Here is a 21667-nt window from a genome sequence, read left to right on the forward strand (position 1 = left end):
CGAGGTTGAAAGGTCTGAAAATTATGTCCTTGAGAATGACACCCCCCCCCCCACAACCCTCAGCACAGGGGTTATAGGTTTTGCCCCAAGGGCATATATGAAAAGCTCCCAAAAGGTTGTATAAACTCCACAGAGGGCTCATTGGATTGGAAATAAGATGTTCTAGTTCCTTTTTTAAGAGTCAAAGTGATCGGGGGTAGCCCCCCTCCTAGATCATATTTTCTATAAATTTATCCAAAAAAATTTTTGAGATAACCATTTGTAATAGGGCCTATGGGAGGGACAGAATCCTCCAGGGTCTGGGGGCAAGGATTGTAAGTTACGTCCTAGAGGCATATCAGGTTTTTGTAGAAAGGGTGGTCGTGTGAACTTTTGAAGAAGCTCATTTGATTTGAAATGTATAGTTCTAGTTTGCTTTTAAGAGTACTGAGTATATTAATTTGGAAAATTTAGGAAATGATAAGGGAGATGATCAAAATGGCAATAATAGCATGCTAGCAATGAAACTACTACCTCTACTACTACTAGACTAATCTATTTAGATTATTGAGCGAAAATTTGAGCTAAATCAAAAGACGCTATGTGCATGCAAATTGTCATCATCTCACCAAAAGGCAATGTGTGCACACTATTGCTAATACTACTCTTACTGCTGTATTTACTACTAGTATTATTTCTATGGATACTACTTGTAAGGCTAAGAGCAACATATTGTAAGTCTAAGAGCAACATATATACGAAAACATATAGGTTAATAATAGGACGTACCAGCAATGTATAGCAACGGCTAATTGTATTAGGTTGAAACTTCTAAGACTTGATAAGAGGAATGATCTGCTGATCAAAAGACAATATGTTAATATTATTACTAGTAACATCAATATTACTACTGTGACTACTATTACAACTATACCTAGGGGTATGGAGGTGAAATTCTCAATGAATTTTGAGGGGGACTGAATCACAATATACCGTCTGTATGCAGGTTGTCAAATGGGTGAAACTGCAATATCTTAGGAAGAGTTTGGCGAGTGAAGTTAAAACTAACAAAGCCTGTTGTGAGGGATGTTGAACTGACCAAAAGAAAATATTTTCATCCTAATACTATCGCTTCTACACAGACTACTACTATTGCTGTTACTATTATTACTACTTCTATTACTACTACTGTCAGTAAAGCTTAGGCTACTATAATTAATTTTACTGCTAATACTACTTCTACTTCTATTAAATCTAAAGATACAAAGGTGAAAAAATTGGGATGGATAGTAACTAATGGAACTAAATCGAAACACACTATGCCCGCAAAAGTTGTCAAGCGGACGCATCAGAAGTACTTTAAGAACGTTTGATAATATTAAGCTGAAACTTTTAGCGTGTGTTGAAGGCACGGTCTTAGCTCCAGTATTTATTGGGGGAGGGGGCAAAAGGGGGTCCACATCTGGATATTCAATGGGCATGAGCTATCCTTCAGGGGAAGGTAAGGGAAATTCAGCGTTTCTGGCCTCTTCAGTTAGCTTATATTTACAGTAAGTGTTAAGTATTATCATATAATTATTACAGTAAGTAAGTAACTTAATGCCAGCTACGACCTCTACTTTATTTTAATAAAGATAAAATTCTATAAATTACAAAATGATTATAAATATTAGATACTTATTTCAGATTTGCGCTCCTAAAATCTCTGCACCTGGGGAGAGTGCCCCCTCAACCCTCTCCTCTAAAACCACTTGTGGGGAAAAGGGTATTGGAAAACATATAAAGAACACAAGCCTAAATGTGTTTTGAAAATTCAAATTACTGAGCTTTGAATTTTAAGGATTGAATGTCATCATTAAACTGACAATCCACGGCCATTCGTTTTTTCTTTCCTGAAAACACAATTATGTTCTGGTCTTGAGAAGGAGTGGATTTTATCAGTCGTACTAATGTTAATTTTTGCTCGTTTTTACTTTGACTCGGTTATTAATTGTAATTTCTTTTCGTTTTGAGTTTCATTTATTTATTCATAGTGATTTTTGATAGTTTGACGCTTGGACGATTATTTGACTTTATTTTCTCTCATTTTTGGCTTAATGGAGCTCTTTACTTTCCTTTGAAAAACTTATTTTGTGCAAAAAGTTTTTAAAATTAATTGCTTAAAACATCAAAACACATTCAGTTTTGAATAGAAAGCAAATGACAGAATAACCTTTAGAAACTTTAAGGGAATTGGGGGGGGTGGCGTTAGCCTTACTTCTGTTTTTATTTATTTCTGTTCGCTTTAAGTTTGACTTGATTATTCGTTTTAATATGTACTTGTTTCCAGGTGGCTTTATTCGTTAATGTCAGTTTCTGTTATATTTATGCCTGACGTGGTTATTTTCTTGATTTCTGTTGTTTTGTGGTTCATTTATTCGTTGATAATGATTTCTTGTTGTTTTAAGTTTGAATTATTACAGTGATTTATTTCTGGCCATCTTAAGTTTCAATATGGCTCTTTACTTTTCATTGAAAAAGCTATTTTTCGGAACAAGTATTTTTAATTGATAAGTAATAAAAAAAATAATTAAAAATCAATAAAAACTGAAATGGGACCAGATTAATAAATTTGAGTATTATTTGCTTTTACCTTTTTACCATGGGAGCCAATTCGGGGTATTTCCCACCTCTTCGCAGTTTCTATTTCTCCAAAATTTTGAAAAGTGCATTTTCTGCTTATTCTTATTGAAAAATGCCTATTGTTTGGTATTTTCATTGAAATGAAACAAAAAAGCCTCCCCTCCTTCAAATCAATAAATTAATTTTGTTTCTCTACTTTTTCCTGAATAGGCACCACTGTCTTTTATGTCACGTCACTCACGTCACTACGTCAGTACGTCAGTCAGTACGTCAGTACGTCAGTTTACGTCAGTCACGTCACTTTGTTTAAGCAAAGTTTAAAAAAAAAAAGTTTTTGGCTTTTGCCACTTCTAAACTATGTGGTGGCATTTATGAATAAACAGGAGTTAGTCTGATATAAATCAAACTAGAAAACATCTGAAGAGAATAATTAACTCTTGTAAAAAAAATAATAATACGTAGTTTTCATGAAAAAATGCTTTATCAACACCGGGCCTTTAAATCCGGGCCGGAAAGCATTAGTAAATTTGCACAAGCATTTAGTTAGTTGGCACTGAAAGATAGGCTTCTCAAATTCTTCACATCATGTTTGGGTAGTAAGAACAGTTAAGTTTATGTTTTTCTTTTATTTATCCTTGGCTATTAAGCAACAGCTGCTAAATGATCAGACTAGGCGGAAGATATTTCATGAATTGATCTTCTGAAATCACAAAAAAATATAAGGAGTTGAATTCTACACTTTTGACTAATTCATCCTTTCACCAAGGCATAGCCCTAAAAACTTGAAAAAGTCCCAGTCAAGTTGCAGTTCCAATGAAGTTCAAGTCAAAATCTAGGAGAATCAAAGTTTACCACATCACCTTGGTATAACTGTAGACAAGCACAATTTTTTTTTTTTGGGGGGGGGGGGTGATATCGTCAGCTTCTCTTAAAAGCATCTAAACATATATCATAAATTGGCAACTTTAAAAAGAAATTCAAGGTAAAATATACAATGAAGAAAGGTAAAACACACAAAAAAATTCGCGAAACTCTAAAAAAGGAAGATGATGCTCCGATACCGTCTCAACTGTACAGTTACACATAGGCTTAATTAGTGTTTCTTAGCCAAAAACTTTCTTCGGTTAAGTGTTCTTAACTGAGTTTTCCTCAGTTAAACCGTTTAATTCCCACAGGGTTTTCAATATTACGTTGTGTTTTTAATATATGTTATTTTTTGTAAAAAAAAAAACATAATATATATTTATTGGCAAGTGGGCACAGCGTGCTCTTTTCGTGCTCATATAAAGAGTTGAATTCTACACTTCTGAATAATTCCTCCTTTCACTTAGGCACAGCCCTGACACGTTGAAAAAGTCCCAGTCAAGTTCCAGCTACAATGAAGTTCAAGTCAAAATCGAGGAGAATCCAAAGTTTACCAAATCACCTTGGTATACTTGTAGAGCAAGCATGATTTTCTTAGGGAGAGGGGAGCTGATCATCAGTTTCTCGTTAAAGCATCTAGACATATATTGGGATTGGCAAGTGGGCACTGCGTGTTCTTTTGAGAGGGATTGGAGTTTGACGGGTGATTTCATTACACGTTAAAAGTTAATTAGAATAATCAGAAAAATGATGGAAGTTTTCCTAATTTTTCTGACAACTGAGTATAATAACACAAAAGAAACTAAGTGGAGTAAAAAGAGTTGAAGTAAGAAGTAAGAAGAGCATCAGAAAAGAAGAAATACCAAAAAGCTAATTTACAAAACTGTGGTTACTATCTTTGAATCCTCCTTCACAGTCTCTAAACGCGCCTTCAAATTTGAATGATTTTTTGTTTCTTCTATCTCCCCACCAGTTCAATCTAGTTTATGATAAATAATTTTATTTTCTGAATAATTTAGTTTTAGTGCGATTTTATTTTATTTTCTGAGTATTTTTTGGTACAGCTACTACTGTGTTTCTTTTCGTTACGGGTCATGGATGTTTTTTTTGTGGGGGGGGGGGGGGGGCTGAAATAATTTCATTGTTCACTTATGTTTCTTAGTAAAGAAATATCAAATTCATACCTTTTTTTTACTTTTTCTTATTTCTGGCCAGTTTAATAAGGTTTTTGACAAATAAATTAGTATCTGATAAATTATCGATTTTTTATGTGGACGTTATTTTTGTTACTGGTTGTTTTTTTTTATTATTTTGATCGCCTACATTAAAAACGATAGATACATTTGTGGGGTCGCAAAAAGAGTTGTGTTTTTGTTTATATTCTCAAATAAAGAAACATTTAATTCGAAGTTTTTTTTTCTTACGTCAAGAGAATTGTTTATTTGCAATTGTTGAAGTGTAGCTATCGTGGAGGCTGGTACATTGACGTACAGAACAGAATCAGCAACCCCAAACCATCTTCTCTATACTCCGGCACTATTTGTGGGATCGACGGGAGATCGGTATGAAGACCAGAATTTTTGTCTATTAATCGGCTCTTAGATCTGTTTTCTTCTATGCAGTTGAGACTTGGCCACTGAATGTAGTTCATTTCCATGAGATGGAGGTCCTTGAACACCGTTGTTTAAACAGCGACAAAGACCACACTGCCTTTTCATCATAAACATCAACAACAAGAAGAACAATACGAAAATCTTTTCGCAAGATAATGGAATTCTATATTTGAATGAGCATTTTGACCCTATTTCCAACATAATATAAAAAAAGACTTATAATATAAAATGACCATTAAAGCTAAAATGAAAATTTTTAGATCAGCCCAACGTCCTTACTTCAGCGAAGTTCAACCATTTACGAAACCCCCTGAAGATTCGACACTCCGACAAATTTCAAATGCTGATGTGCGTCACCGCAGCTGTAACATCGAGCGAACACGATTTTCCAACAGAGAAGACTGCGCTGGCCTGGTCATCAAACAGTTCGTGGTAACAAACTGTCGTAAGGAGCGACCCGGCTCAATAGTAACCGAAACTCTAAAAACAGAATTTTGACTCCAAAAGTTACATCAAAAATCATATTTTTATGCTGATTTTAAATATATAAGTTTCATCAAGTATAGTCTTACCCATCAAAAGTTACGAGCCTGAGAAAATTTGCCTTCTTTTAGAAAATAGGGGTAACACCGCATCAGAGAACTCCTTTTCCCTCCTAAACGCCTCGCTCTTTACGCTAAAGTTTGACTCTTTCTCACAACAATACTTTTTTTAAACGATAAAAAACTTTAGCGTAAAGAGCGGTGCCTTGAGGAGGGAACTGCCCCTTTCATATACGGAGTAATTTCTGTTCCTTTTAAGTTTCAATGTTGCTCCTTACTTTCAATTGAAAAACCTGTTTTTGTTTATTTAATGTCATAAGAAGACCAACATGCAACAGGTACAAATATGAATCAATGAATAAATCTTAAAGTGAGTAGAACTTCAATGCAATATGCAAATCAAGCTGAAAAGGAACAAAAACCCTTCCAAACAAGAATTTGGCTACTACCTCCTTTCCTAACTGTAAAAGAACAAAGCTTTCTCAGTCACCGGTGCTGTATTGAAAGCTATATCTCTTAAACGGTCTTGGAAAGAACTAATAAAATCAAACTGAATAATAGATATATAATTATATTAATTGCTGAAAGTGCATCAGTCCAAGACTTTGTTTATCTGTAATTTTTATTTTAATTCTTAATGCTGTTATTACCGGAAAAATGTCTATAATCTAATTTGTTTTCAGTGAAGCGCCAATGATGCAGTAGACCTTAGGCTTTTACAGTTAGGGAAAGGGGCAGCATCCAAACTCTTGTTTGTAGTGAAACTATATTTTTCTTTGACAATCCTGGAAAGAACTAATAAAATTAAACTGAATGTATGACATACAATGACATTTACCGCTGAATGCTCTACAGTTCATAATTTAATTTTACTGTAATTTTTACGTTCATTCTCGATGTTGATATAAGTACAAAAAAAAGTAATTGTAATACAACTCGTTTTCAGTAAAACGCTAATGACACATTATGTTTATACCTTTACAATTAGGGAAGAAGGCATTACCCAAATTCTTGTTAGTTGTGATTTTTGTTCATTTTTAGCTTGATTTGCATGTTCGAATGAAGTTTTACTGGATTTAAGATCTATTTATTCATTTGTGTCAGTATCTATTGTGTGTTTGGTTGCTATAATTGTTTGTTTACTTTATGTTCGTTTTGGGCCATGAAGGGAGGGTCAAGGGTGAGCTCCCATGATTTTTGGAATATAATTACATTAATAATTTGGGGGTGTCGGGTCATGGAGAGACTTCCAAGGGTCAGCTCCCGTGACTTCAGAATAGAATATCGTTAATAATTTTCTTTTGGAGGGCGGTCAGGTCACGGAGTGGGGGCAAGGGGCCAGATCCCATGATTTTGAAGTAAAAATTCGTTAATAGGTTTGTTTGGAGTGGGAATAACGCAATGGAGGGAGGGCCAGGAGTCAACTCCATTGGCGCCTATAAGCTGAAGTTTAAAGGGGCATATCTGGTATAATAGGCACTTCCAATTCTGTATAATAGAAATCTAAAACAAAATTTAAAAAAATATGAGAAAGCATCATTTAGCCATGGAGACTGGAACCTCCTGACCCCACTCTTTATGGGCAACAATGGTCAGCTCCCATGATTCTTGAAATAAAGAATCGTAAAAGTATTTTTTAGAGGGGGTCGAACCATGGAAGAAGAGCCAGGGGTTAGCTTTCATGATTTAATATTGAAAGCTTTCTTCCGGGGGAAGGGGGATCCAGCCTTGAAGGTCCAGGGGTCAGTTCTCGCATTTTTTTGAATACAGTATCCGTAATAATTTTTGTGGGGATGGGGTCAGGCCAAGGAGGGAGGGTCAGGGGTCAGCTCTCTTAAGTTTGGAATAAAATATCGTTAATAAATTTTTCTCTAGGGTGGGGGTAGCCTTATCTGATCTTTGAAATACTTTGAAAAAAACTTGCATAAAAGCAATATATGCCCCTGGGCCATAACTTACGACAAATGCCCTTCGGGATCTCGGGGGGTTGCTTTGACCACGGAGTTTTTGGTAATTTATTTTTGGACTATTTCTAACGAAATGACCATCTTAAATTTTTTCATCAGGTGTATTTGGGGGGAAAAGAGTCGGAGAGGGTGGCTAGTTGTCCTCTGATCACTTTTGACTCTTACAAATGTCACTAGAACTTCCAGTTTCTAATCGAATGACCCTGTCCGATGTCAATACCACCATCTCTCATATGAAGTGGCTCTGGCAAAAAATAAATGAAGAACAAATTAACTAATAATAAGATATTGAAGCCTTTTAGACTTTGCTATAGGCAACGCTATAGAGTTAACTCTGATTAACCTACAATGGAACGTGATCATAGCTGAAATCCTCTGTAAATGGAAATAAAACTAGAATTCTTTGATTTTCAAGAATTATTTAAGTCAGAATTCAGTGTTCACAAAGAAGGCATAAAATAGCTTGGGAAAAGCTTGCAGTTTCTGTGGGCTGTTTGTTTTTAAGCTTGTAGGCCTACTGCAGAAGCAGCACAAAAACCAAACAACAGGTTAAACAATAAGGAAATTTCCTGTTGCTTTACCTGTTATTTTTTTGTGCATAGAAACTTAGCATGGTAGAAATGGTTTCGTCACCAGGGCCCTATTCCACGCTTACAAGGTTCTTACACTCTTTGGGAGAAAATAACGGGTGTAGGTTCGAACATACTGCAGTGGAGGAAGAGCCCACGCAGCTATGTTGGCCTCAGACGCCTTGGTGCTGTGGTAAGTAGTAGCAGCACGAGTAGCAATAAGATTTTAGTAAACTGCAAGCTAAACGTTTTATAAGGGGTGTCCCTTTAATATGTATGGAGCTAAAAGACCATCTCTTGTAAAGCAGATGTGTCCCAATATTTTCAAAATGTATCCAGCCATCCTAGCCAGGTGGGCTGGTCCGCTGGTTTTACGATCCTTTGTCTAAGAGGGGGGGGCTTGAATCCTAGCATACCCAATTATTTAGTTCGGGACGGGGGTCAGTGGCTTGACTCTGTAAGCTTAGCCAGAGTCGACCCAGCTTGAAATGGGCAGAAACCTGGGGAAGGTAAACAAGAAGGGTGTGCGAAAGCACAGGATGGTTGGCCTCCAGCCCCCCATTGCATTTCTTGGCTGAAGGGTCAAGAAATTGAAATAAGCACCGTCCGTAGGGACTGTAAAGTCCAATGCTGTATTCTTTACATTACCTTTTCATTCAATTGTATCTTCATTGCTTACAGTGTTAAAATTTAGCACAAAGATGAGATGGGGGTAGACTCTCTATAACTATGACATTTTATGTTCTTTTAAATAATAATTTCCCTGTTTACTTGGATGTTTCGTCTTGTTTCTATTTGTTTACAATAAGAAAACTCTGGAACTCACAATAATTCGCATTTCGACGTGTAAACGTGCCCTTCAAAAGTGGCATATTCTTATAAGCCTTTACGGTACTTCGAATTAAGCATTTATCTCATTATTTTTGAGGTCCTTGACATTTTGACTGAATTTTGACTAGCATTATAGTTTTGTGGGAAAAGTTGCATAAAACAACAGTTCGTAGGGGCATAGCCACTATTTTTACAGAAGATGTCATTTTCAAATCGAAAGCACTGCCACATCCCTGACTGTCCTTATCAGAGCAAATGCAAATTCCATGTTTTTATAGATAAAAAAAAAAAATGATGTTCTGATCGGTTGAATACGACAGTTTAATCTTCGTCGACATCAATCCCATTTATATTGAACGCGGTTTTTTTTTATCAACAAGTTCAAAACAAAAAACCACAAGGAAGTACAAAACTTTATCCTCAAGAGGTGCAGAGCGTGCTGCACCTCTTGAGGACCATTTGCCATTTACACACTCTTTCCAAAAATCATACCCAGCTTTGATAAAATAATAAAAAAAAAAGGATTATTACCTTCATCGTCTGTTTTTTTGTCGTAATTCTTGAAAATCTTTATTCTCTTTTTAAAGTAATTTCTTTTTTAAACCGCCTTTCCTACGCTTTTTTTAAGACTCTTCTCAAGGTTACTCACACTGTTCATGGTAGTTATCGATAAGCAGAGTTTTTTTTTTTCTGTGACACCTTTGGTGTAAATACGCAATACCCTGAGACGTTACGGCATTCAGTGGAAGTTATTGTGCTAAGATTGGGTCAAGGTCATGTTTGGGTTGTTTAAGCGGGTTAAACCTTTAAGAAATTTCTTGGAAGGAATCTAATTTAAAACGAAAAACGATTTTCACATGCTTAACATACCGTACATAACATACCGTACATAAAGACTTAATAATTCGAAATACAGAAAAAAGTCATATTGAAAACAAGTTGAAACGAGCTGTTAAAACGAGAAAATTTGAATATAGATTCTTTGCACTTTGCGATAACCATCAACAACAATGGCTGGTTAAATTTTAGCTAGCATTCACGTCCTTTCACCTCCAAATGCATTACTTTTTTCGTTTTTTGTTATGAATCAGTAATTTTACTGGGATACTCGGTTTTGCATCACGCATTTACCCTCCTCAAAACACTTGCTAAACCGAGATTTAGCCATATTCAAGTTTCCAGTTACTCCCTTTTCATCGCCCTTTTTACTGGCTATGCAGCTGACACATGCCATCCAGGTCATTTCCAGTTATACCCGTTTCAAATTGATTAGAGACAAATAGTTATGGTCCGTTTCCCAGCCCCCTAGGGGTGAACCCAGCGATTAATTTCTTAGGAGATGGATGTTTTGTCTGAGGGATGGTAGTACCGGTTAAAAGAAAAAATAGAGCCTTTAAAATATAGGCCTAAGGTACATTCCTTATTAAGGCAATACTGTAAACATGTAATTATAAAATAAATCCAGCCGCCTTTTTGTTGTAGGCTAGTTTCTCCAAAATGTATTTTGCATTGACTGGAGCATCCCTCTGCATGGATAATAAGGCCAATCTATTCAGCAGTTCTTGATCTGAGGCACTCCTAATATAAAATTTCAGTCTTCGTAGGGTTGAAGAAGGATGGACGCACGTAGACGTAGTGACGGAAACTGTTGCATCAATCTTCAAAATCGATGGGGAAGATGCACTTACTACATTCTTTTAAGCACGTTATGAAATATTTTTGTGCCATGTTTACAGACTGTTTTCAGATTCTCCTCCACAGAGTTAACTTAGCTTGCAATCTTCCTCTACAGCTGTGTACATCACCTGTAGTGCTTTGGGCTTGTGCTATTTACTTTTGTTTGGGCTATGTACTGTGTACCTAGGTGTGTTGTGTGCTAGAAGCTGTGTGCTACCTCTATAGCTGTGTGCAGCAATATTTAACAAAAATTAGTCAGAGTATCAGATATATCCTTTGTTTGTTCTCTTTCGGAAAATACACTGCTGAGAAAGTAGGTATTGCAGTGACTCCAGCAACTGTCTGTGACTAGGAAATCACTGATGCAGCTGCCGCAGAAAGTAGCCCATAAACGGGATAAACACCAAAAGTCGATACTACGTTTCAAGATCATCTGACGCTGATGCGTAATTATTCTATACGTTTATTTTGGGGTCCATCTGGGCATTCTCATTCTGAATTCATAATCTTGCCGCCGTTCAATCTCTTCAACAGGAAGTGGATGAAACACGTCTTCACTCCTCTTTCTCATGTTTTTAACCTTGCTCTTAAGTTCGTCAGTGTCATTAAGAAAATATACGAGATCTATTGTTCCTGATTGCAAAGATGTCGACAAATCGTAAGACAGACTAAAAACGTTACTGACAGCGACCATAGCTGCAACGAAACGATTCTATAAAAGATAACAAAAGACAAGGAACTGAATTTACTCTAGAATTCCTTAGTTTAATTGAAACAGTGGATTTACCACTGCATTACTTAAAACTTATTTTCCCATTCTTCTAAACTTTTTTTTTAACTGTGAAAAGAAATCCTGAGCCTGGGCTATTCTACTTTTTACGTCTTGACTGCTCCCACAGTTTTTACTAATAGACACTTACTGATATAGATAATTTACTGATAGCATTTTATGCTATCAAGGTGGGTGAAGCTGCCCACCTGATCGATTTTTTCATTAACCAATGCCAACATTTCATCGTCACTTATTCCTAGCCTTAGTGATTGATTTTTTTAACATTAATTTTCAAACATATTCTAGCACCCTAAAGTCGCACAACCTCTAAAAGCCCATTAATTTTGCTCACACTTTCATCCAGGATGCTCAAAATCATCACATAATCTAAGCAGAGGGGAATTTTTCAACCAATTTGATTCCGTGGTCTCCCATTGCCTTTCCTGTGCTCTTTAAGACAAAGTCAATCAAAATGATTCATGTAAAGGGGGATAGACCACAACCCTGCTTAGCTCCTGATTTAATACAAAACCAGCTACTAGCCTCATTTCCTACCTTAACCGCTGCAGTGTTATTCTCGTAGATGGCACTAACCACTTTAATGTATTTGTCTGGTATACCATGCAAGGATAAGACCTTTGCTAAAGCTCTTCTATCAACAGAATCGAACGCTTGCTCATAACCTATAAAACTGAGGACCAAAGGGGTTTGACAACTAAGGCACTTTCCAATTATTAGCCTAAGAGTGAAAATATCAGGTCGGCATTTTAAGGAAGACTTCATATTTTTTCCAGGATGGTCGTAACGAACCGGTGTTACTGTCATGACATAAAGAAGAGGCTCATGTCTGCAATTAGAAGACAAGTGCCAATGAGATTCCACATATGAAAGCCTGCCACCTACCGAGTGCCTACTCTCGGTATCGTTCATCGAGGGATGTTTATCGAGGGAGGTAACAGAAACAAGTTTTATTTGAGTATTTAAATAAAAAAAAATGGACCAGAAATTAAGAGAAATTTTGGATTTTAGTGAAGTCTATGTCATGAGCCCCCTCTCCCCTACGTAAGTCAGAACATCCTACAAATTTATCTGATTTACAGCATCTTACAGAACAAATTGACACGTTACAACATAAAAGATTGAAAAAATATATTACAATATGTGTTAGTAAATAGAATGCGAAAGTAAAAATTATCCTGTTATAAATGAGCATTAGAAAGTTGGCCCCTCTCCCCTAGATTTGAAGATGAAATACCCGGAATTGGAAAAAAATTATCATGCATTAAGTTGACATTCTAAGTGCACAATTGTACCGTTATTATATCTTTTAATTGACTACCGCAATATATGATGCCTTCGTGTTTTCATCATGGTATGAAGCAAATTCCGACATTGAAAAATAAGCCATATTTTATACATGATTAAGCGCTTGAGCAGTAAATGGTGCAATGAACTACATGCTTAAAATAAAATTGTAATTTTTGTTCATTCTGTCAGAAATGTGGTTATAATTCGTAAACAGCGAGGTATTGAGACGGGCAAAACCCCTTATATACGGAATCATATCTGTTCCCTTTAAGTTTTAATGTTGCTCCTTACTTTCACTTGAAAAAACTTGTTTTTTTATTTTATTTCTGATCGTTTTGTAAGTTATGCTGGGGAAAAAGGCTTCATGGAAAATTATCTTTCCCCGTGAAAGATTCCTCCAGGAAAATATCCTCCCACATAACCCCTCTCCTTGAACCCCCACCCCAATCCTCACCAGAAACATTCCCCGTGAAAATGTCTGTAAATTTCCTAATAACCAATTCTATATGTAAACAATAGGCAAAGTTCATAACTTGCAGCCCTTCCCCCGGGGACTCTTGGGGATTAAGTCGTCCTCAGAGACATACTTGTTAGATGTTTCGACTATGCTGAACAAAATGACTATCACAAAAAATGGCGGCAGTTGGCCGCCTTTCTAGATTTATAAACTGAAATTTTCTTTTTTTACATTTAAAAATGGAAAATTAATGTACCTGCTAAATTCAATTTCTTTTACCTTTACTGAAAAATCAACACAAATTTTTATTCCCATTGCATTTGTTTGTGAATTAGAGTCAGAGAAATTTTTTCCCGTCATGGAAAATTATCTTCCCCCGTGAAAAATTCCTCCAGGGAAAGATCCTCCCACATAACCCTCTCCCCTTAAACCACCACCCCACCCCTCACCAGAAAAAAAATCCACCCGGAAACGTCTGTAAACTTCCTAATAACCAACACTATATGTAAGCAATAGGCAAAGTCATAACTTGCTGCTTTTTCCCCGGGGACTGTTGGGGATTAAGTCGTCTCAGAGACATAGTTATTAGATTTTTCGACTATTGTGACAAAATGGCTATTACAAAAAAATGGCCGCAGTTGGCCGCCTATCTAGATTTAGAAAGTGATATTTTCTTTGTTTTTATTTAAAAATGGAAAATTAATGTGGCTGCTAAATTCAATTTTTCTTTAACTTCACTGAAAAATCAACAAAAATCTTTATTCTCACGGCAATTTTTTTTGTGAATTATCGCTACTGTGCGTTCCGACTCAAATGTGTGCAAAATGAGCTGGTTAAATAAAAAATCTTACATCTCAATTATTTTGTTTCAGGATTGCTTAAAATAAAAATCCTACATTCTTAATTTGATACACTCTGACTTGGACCGTACCCAGGATATTTGCTCACGAAGAGGGGGGAGGTGTTACCAAAAATTTTTCTATATGATGAGGGTTTAACAAAATAATTTTTTTAAAGGGAGAGGGGGAATTAAGGTGGTTTTTAAATACATTTTTAAGACAAATTTCTAACTGGGACAATATTTTTTCTTTACTTTCTGGGACATAAGTCTTTTTACCTGCATTTCAAGATCGACTTACGAGTCAAAGAAATTTGAGGCAATTTTCTTTTTACCTTCATTAAAAAATTGACAAAATATTTTTCCCGTCTGAATGTTTTTGTTAATTAGCGCCACTGTGTGTTTCTGCTGAAGTACCGTATATGCAGAATGAGACCCCTTGCTTAATTGACGACCACCCCCATGTAAATTATTGACTCCAGCACTGCTATAAAGATGGTATATGTTTTCCCAAATTACAAAAAAAACAAATATCCTTACCTTGATTAGCCCTGGCTTGGACCGTATCCAAAATTTTTGTCCGAAAGGGGGTTGGGGAAGGTCTCGCCAAAAGTTTTCGCTTGATTATTTGGGTTTAACAAAAAAGTATTTGTTTTTTGGGGTTAGATTTAAATGGTTTTTGATTGTATTTCTAAGAAAAATTATAACAAAGATAAATATTTCTAATTATCTAGGATAAATATTTTTGGAGTCAGAGCTGGAGAAATATTTTGGGGTGAAATTCAATCCTGGTAATATATCCCTAGACATGCCCCTGATCACGTTTGTTGTCCACTATCTATCACAATAGTAACTTATTTGTCCAACCCTGCTTTGCTCCACGTTCTTATTTGTGCCCTTAGCTTTGGAACACGTGAAGTAACAGAGCACCTAACCCCTTGTCTCAGTGATCTATTCCAATTTTTGAAAATTTGGTAAATAAAGCACCAGTTCACGAAACAGATAAAATTTCTGCGGTATCTCACACAAGAAGTTTACTATCAAGGTAGCAACGTGTCCTGATTTCCGTTTGAAAGCAGTATGTGTTTTGAATAATTAAAATTTTAAGTTGAAAAACACACCTAGGAGTTGATTCAAACCGAAACATTAATTATAATGGTCTAATTGTATTATAACCGCCCTTCCGTCTCTCAGCCTCTTCAGTGCTCATTCAGTGTCGCGTTGTTTTACAGTATATTCACGGAATAATTATCTGAAAGTAAGTAATCAGATTTGCTTAGAGGAGTGTCTTCTAATTAGACAAGGGGCTATTAATAAGGTGGGCTGTTGTCCCCAATTTATCTGAATCTTAGAAAATGGTTTTATGGTGCTTCCGTGAATGTAAAAGGTTTTGCTTCGAATGGACCTCCGCAGGCAATATTTTTTACGCTTAGGTTTATGGGGATTATCTATTTACAAGTAGTACTTTGATTAAGTAAAGAGAAGGCCTACAATGTAGACACTGTGGCAAAATTTTCGGGAAGGGGCCTTGTTCCAGAGGCAGCCTACGTATTTAATGTTGTATACTACTTCGTATACATATATTTGACAGAGGATGGCATTATCATGTTATATGTCACTAGATATTTCTGTCTTGACTGGTCATTAACTATACTTGTTTCTTATGTTAGGTCTAACAATTAAGATATCTAAGTGGGGAAGCGGGCAATTTTTTTGCCTCACTGATTTAAGAGATTGCAAAGAAGGCTTTTTTCTTTGGTGAAAATTCAAAAAGAGGTGCATTTCAAAATCTATGGGGCAACTATTCTTCCTATACATGCCAACTGATGTGAAGGAGTGCTGTGGAACAACCCTACAGATTTTTTTTTTCTGATCAGCAATCTGTTGCTCGGTACAGTAAGAAATGGAAAAATAAAACTTTCCCGGTAAGGGGATACAATGGCACTAATTGTGGAGCAAGGAGGTACTTGCCACCAAGTTTTAGAAAAGCCTTTTTTTAGTGTTCTAACTGACAAACAAGAAAAAAAAATCCTCCATCCCCTCTCTCTTGAGATTTTCAAAAATATTTTCTTCATTTCTTCGTCTAAAGAAGTGAAGACAAGCCCTTGACCCCTCTGCCCAACATTTCCAACAATAGGTGCTTTAAAGGGATCATGAAATAGAAAGCCAATGTTTTCCTAAAGTTTGCCAAATTTCCACGAAAGTTTCAGAAATGTATTGATGTTGCTTCCCGGTCTATGAAGTAGCAGAAGCAAGGCAAGACTGTTGCAGTTCAAAGGGTAATATTCATAGGGATTCTCTGGTGTCGGATAGATTTATTAAATGAAATTAAATTAACCAGAGATGCAGACTACATCTCAAAAATCCCAGATTCCCAAAATTCTCAGAAAAAAAAACAGAGATGCAGACTGCATCTCAAAAATCCCAGAGATTCCCAAAATTCCCAGAGAAAAAAAAACAGATGCAAACTGTATCTTCTCAAAATTCCTGGGAAGTAATTCTAGAAAGGCCAATACTAGATTTCCTCAGAGTTCCTAGAGTTCCTCAATTCTTAATTTATGGTTTTTCTTTTGAGACATTTTATGTTGATCAAACTTTCTGAAATTGTATGTGTATACAAATATTGAGCCCAGGACAGACTGAAATACCTTCAGTTAAGATCAGACCAACAGATGGGGGAAGGGAGAGGGCTAGGATCTTGTCATCTACAAATCTACGAGGAGGGGTTACCAGAAAACAAACAAACTTGATTTAACGATTAAACGTGATTAAACTTGATTTTTCGAGTAGGAACTAGTTTCCTACTCGGACTTTTTATGTGTGCAAATACAATCCTACCTGTTTGGGAGAAGAAGAAAGGAAGGGGTCCCTAAATCCTAGCATGCAGTGTGTTTACAAGTAAGAGTTGTTGGATCTCAACCACATTTGGTGGGTACTAAAAGCTTATATTTGACTGATCTTAATTCTAATGAAAATCAGTGACACCATTTTGGGGGCAAAGGGGGTAGATTCCGCATAGTATTTGGGAAAGCACCTTTTTTAGTATTTTCATTGATAAAATTAAAAAATAACTGCGTTATTGTAAATCCTGGCCCTATCTCTGGACACTATCTCTTACTGAAACCCTATCCTTTCTAGTCTCCAAAAGAGATAATTCTTAGCTCTTTGGGGAATAGAAGACGTGAAGCATCGAAAAATTCATGTCATGTGGACATCGGATGGGGTTAATTCTTGTCGGATTGGTTTTCAAATCTCCTAGTTTTAATATTTGGGTCCATACCTATTACGTAAACGGATAGGGGGATGTCTGTGTTACTTCTTCAGAACGTCTACTAAAAACGTTGGTCTATCTAAATTTATGGGAAGTAATACCATAGTAAGTCTTGATTGTCTTTTTGAGGCTCAATCCCTAATTCAGTCTCGCAAGTGGGGGAAAGGAAGTATTAGCGTTTTAAATATTTATTAAATAAAAATTTTTTTTTTAATGCAAGTAAGGAGCAACACTAAAACTTAAAACTAACAGAAATCACTCCGTATATGAAGGGGGTTGTCCCTCTGCAAGGCCTTGCTCTTTACGCTAAAGTTTGACTCTGTCAAAACTGCACTTTTTAGAACAATAAAAAAAACTTCAGCATGAAGAGCAAAGTTTTTTTGTCACTTAAAAAGGGCACTAGAACTTTTAATTTCTGTTAGAATGAGCCCTATCACAACATCCTAGGACCACTGGATCCATACGATCACCCCTGGAAAAAAAAATAAACACGCATCTGTGATCTGGCTTCTGGCAAAAAATACAAAATTCCACATTTTTGATGATAGGAGCTTGAAACTTTATCAGTAAGGTTTTCTGATACGCTGAATCTAGTGGTGTGATTTTGATTAAGATTCTATGACTTTTAGGGGGTGTTTCCTATTTTCTAAAAGAAGACAAATTTTCTTAGGCCCGTAACTTTTGATGGGTAGAACTAAACTTGTGCTGATATATTGAAAATCAGCATTAAAATTTGATTCGTTTGATGTAACTATTGGTATCAAATTCTGTTTTTTAGAGTTTCGGTTACTATTGAGCCGGGTCGCTCCTTACTACAGTTCGTTACCACGAACTGCTTGATAAGAACATTTGCCAAATAGTGCTATCAAGTTAAACTTCGTGGGAAATAAGACAAAGTGTCTTTTTTGTGCTTGCTTAATGTTTGCACATAATTTGTCCTGTGTTAATGTAAGAAGATTCCTAAATTTATTCCCCTATTCTGAGGTATTCTGTAATCAGGATCTAATGTAACTTCTGATGGGAAGGACAACTAGGTCCTTGTTATCAGGACATTAACTTGGTCAACTGTTCAAGCTATAGTTTGTAGGACTTCGTACCATGTGAGACGTCCACTGGAGTAGGGGCTCCATAAACTTTTTTGACCATAGTATTTATCAATATTGGTTGTAAATACTAGGAGCCTTAATCAAATCTGCTGCGAAGTAAGAGTTACTTTTCTAATTCTGAGAGTTGGGAGATCCTACCTGATCTAGCCCATGATTGGGAGAGGGTGTGTGCATTTTTGTAATCGGGATACTTACCGGCAGGAGCCGTTAGACCTTGATCAAACAGTTCGTGGTAACGAACTGTAGCAAGGAGCGACCTGGCTCAATAGTAACCGAAACTCTCAAAAATTGAATTTTGATACCAATAGTTACATCAAAAGAATCCATTTTAATGCTGATTTTAAATATATAAGTTTCATCAAGATTAGTCTTACCCATCAAAAGCTACGAGCCAGAGATAATTTGCCTTATTTATAAAATAGGAGAAAACACCACATAAAATTAATACAATCTTAACGAAAATCATACCATCAGATTCAGTGTATCAAAGAACCTTATTGTAGAAGTTTCAAGCCCCTATCTACAAAAATGTGGAATCTCTCGTTTTTTGCCAGAAGACAAATAGGGCACCTAGGCCCCCTCCCACGCTCATTTTCCCCCAAAGTCACCGGATCAAAATTCTGAGATAGCCATTTTATTCACCATAGTCTTAAAACCTAATAACTATGTCTTTGGGGACGACTTACTCCCCTGCAGTCCCCGTGGGAGGGGCTGGAAGCTACAAACTTTGACCTGTGTTTACATATAGTAATGGTTACTGGGAAGTGTACAGATGTTTTCAATTTTTTTTTTGGTTAGGGGAGGGGTTACGTGGGAGGACCTTTCCATGAAGGATCTTCTCATGGGGGAAGAGACTTTCAATGGAGGGGGCGCTAGATTTTCTGGTATTATTTTTGAAAACAATGAAAAAATAAATATGAAAAGTTTTTTCTACTGAAAGTGAGGAGCAGGATTAAAACTGAAAACGAACAGACATTATAACGCATATCAGGGGTTTAGCTCCTCGTAATACCTCGCTCTTTACGCTGAAGTATTTTTAGTAATCACAACTACTTATCCTATAGCATCTGTGATTCAGGGGTCATTCTTAAGGAATTGGGGCAAAATTTAAGCTTTAGCGTAAAGAGCAAGTTATCGACGAGGGGCGAGCCCCCTCATATACGCAATAAAAACGTACGAATACAGAAGTTCGCTACGTATGTTAATTCGTAAGTTACGTATATTTTTTACTTATGATAAGTTCGTAAAAATTGTAAAGTTAAGGCCTTTTAAAATAATCAAAAAATTGGAGGGCAACTAGGCCTCCTCCCTCGCTCCTTTTTGCTCAAAATATTTCGATTAAAACTATGAAAAAGCCATTTAGCTTTTGAAAAAGCCAAAAAAAAATTAATATGCAATTTTTGTTTTAATTATTTAAGTGCGGAGAGCCAAGATCAAAGCATGCATTAATTCAAAAACGTCCACAAACTGAATAAAAAAAAAAAACAAGCTTTTTTAAATGAAAATAACGAGCGACATTAAAACTTAAAACGAACAGAAATTACTCCGAATATGAAAGGGACTTTTCCTCCTTAACGCCCCGCTCTTTACACTAAAGTTTTTTACTGTTTTAAAAAGTAGAGTTAAGAGAAAGAGTCAAACTTTAGCATAAAAAGCATAATGAAAAGCCCCTTTCATATACGGTATAATTTCTGTTCGTTTTAAGTTTTAATGTCGCTCCTTACTTTCATTTTTAAAAAAAAGTTGCTTTTCTTTATTTATAGGAAATAAGAACTAACGTCTTAATTGTGTCGCTTGGGAGTCAGGATCAAATCCAAACTCTGTGGGGGGGATAGATTGGGTCCACCATGTTATCTCATCAAAACAATAATTCAAGGGGTTTGTCAAATCTCAACCCAAAGTGACATTTATATACTATATTTGCCTTTTAAGTCTGAGATTAATTCAAATTCTGGGTTGGTAAAGGAAGAGCGACCTTAATCACTTGTTTTCTACACATTTTTAGACATGTTTTTTGGATAATTAGCTTCTCTCAGTTGTGAGTTAGAGCTAGGCTATAATTTCACCCCTTGGAGTTTGAATTCATTCCGACATAAATGGAGGGTAGGGGGCAAAGTATCGGGATTCCTGGGTTTCTGTAATCGGCGCGTTAACCAGAAGAGGTTGTTGCATTCTAGTAAAAGTTTGTGGGGCGTAAAAAATTGTGTCGTATGTGTGCTTGATGGTATATAAACGCAATCTAGTGGAGAGTAAGGGGTCCCTAAATTCTTTTCAGCACAACAACTAATAGCAGAGGTTTTTGAATCTCAACTAAAACTCGTGGATAACAGAAACAGATCAATAGTCTTATTTATGTCTTTGAAGATTTCAAAGTTTGTGGGGAGAGGCATTTCCCTAAATAGTATTATCATAAACTCTACCAGAATGAGGTGCCGTATATAATGCAGAAATTGATGGGAACTAAGATCTAGTGTCTTACTTGTTCGTGTTTGGTTTATTGCGAATCCCAGCTCTTTCAGCGAGAATTAGGAGGGGAAAGGGGCTAGATTCTTGTAGTTAGAAAATATAGAGGACCTAGAAAACATTTGGTGTAAAGTGGAATCTTTGAGGTGATTTCTATATTTAAACTCTGTTGGCTTTGAGCACGATTTGACCTCAGTAGGAAATGGGAGGGGTTAATTTTATTCGTGACATCCATAAGATAGGCTGTTCAGTCCCAAATAAACTTATTATGAAGTAATGGCTCATGTCCTAATTTGGCTGTTCACAGGCTAATGACCTATATTGACTCTTTTTGGGGGAGGGGGGGTCAAGGGGTACCGAAATTCTGGCCATCAGGGTGTATCTACCAAAAAGTGTACAGCCAAAGCCCTGTTTATTGATTTTTTGAGTTTTAGGCCGATTTAAGCTCTGTGGTAGAAAAGGAAGGGTGCACCAGATTCTTGGCCCAAGTGCTTCTATCAGATTTGGACGCCGGGTTAAAACCCAACGAATTTGAGAAGTAAAAGAAGGCGCACAGTTGTTTTGGGGCTATAGCACTTTTTGAGGGTTCGAGTCCAATTCTACAGACATGGTCGCTTGGTTTTCTCCACCAATATGACACGTAGATTTTCATTGCTGAAACACTTGCTACGTAGAGCATTGGCATCATAGGTTTATTCATTCGCTCCTAATAAGGACTGTCTACCGTAAATATTTGTTTCTCGTGTTTCATTCTTTATTATTGCCTGTTGACTTTGATTCAAGAGAAA

At 36.3% G+C, this 21667-nt stretch overlaps 1 protein-coding gene across 4 annotated transcripts in view; it reads left to right on the top strand.

The window, feature by feature from the left end:
* LOC136027890 (uncharacterized) overlaps positions 1 to 21667 on the top strand; it is a 52202-nt gene that overhangs the window by 5566 nt on the left and 24969 nt on the right. For 2 of the 4 annotated variants that reach the window (XM_065705316.1, XM_065705317.1), the window contains exon 2: positions 12231 to 12388. In XM_065705316.1, the coding sequence (XP_065561388.1) occupies positions 12321 to 12388 (68 nt within the window). In that variant the 5' untranslated portion in view covers positions 12231 to 12320. Of the gene's footprint in view, positions 1 to 12230; positions 12389 to 15204; positions 15298 to 21667 lie in introns of those variants that run through there. The other 2 variants (XM_065705319.1, XM_065705318.1) reach the window with 2 other exon arrangements.

The sequence above is a fragment of the Artemia franciscana genome, chromosome 6, assembly GCF_032884065.1.
Source record: "Artemia franciscana chromosome 6, ASM3288406v1, whole genome shotgun sequence".
NCBI classification, from domain to species: Eukaryota; Metazoa; Arthropoda; class Branchiopoda; order Anostraca; family Artemiidae; genus Artemia; species Artemia franciscana.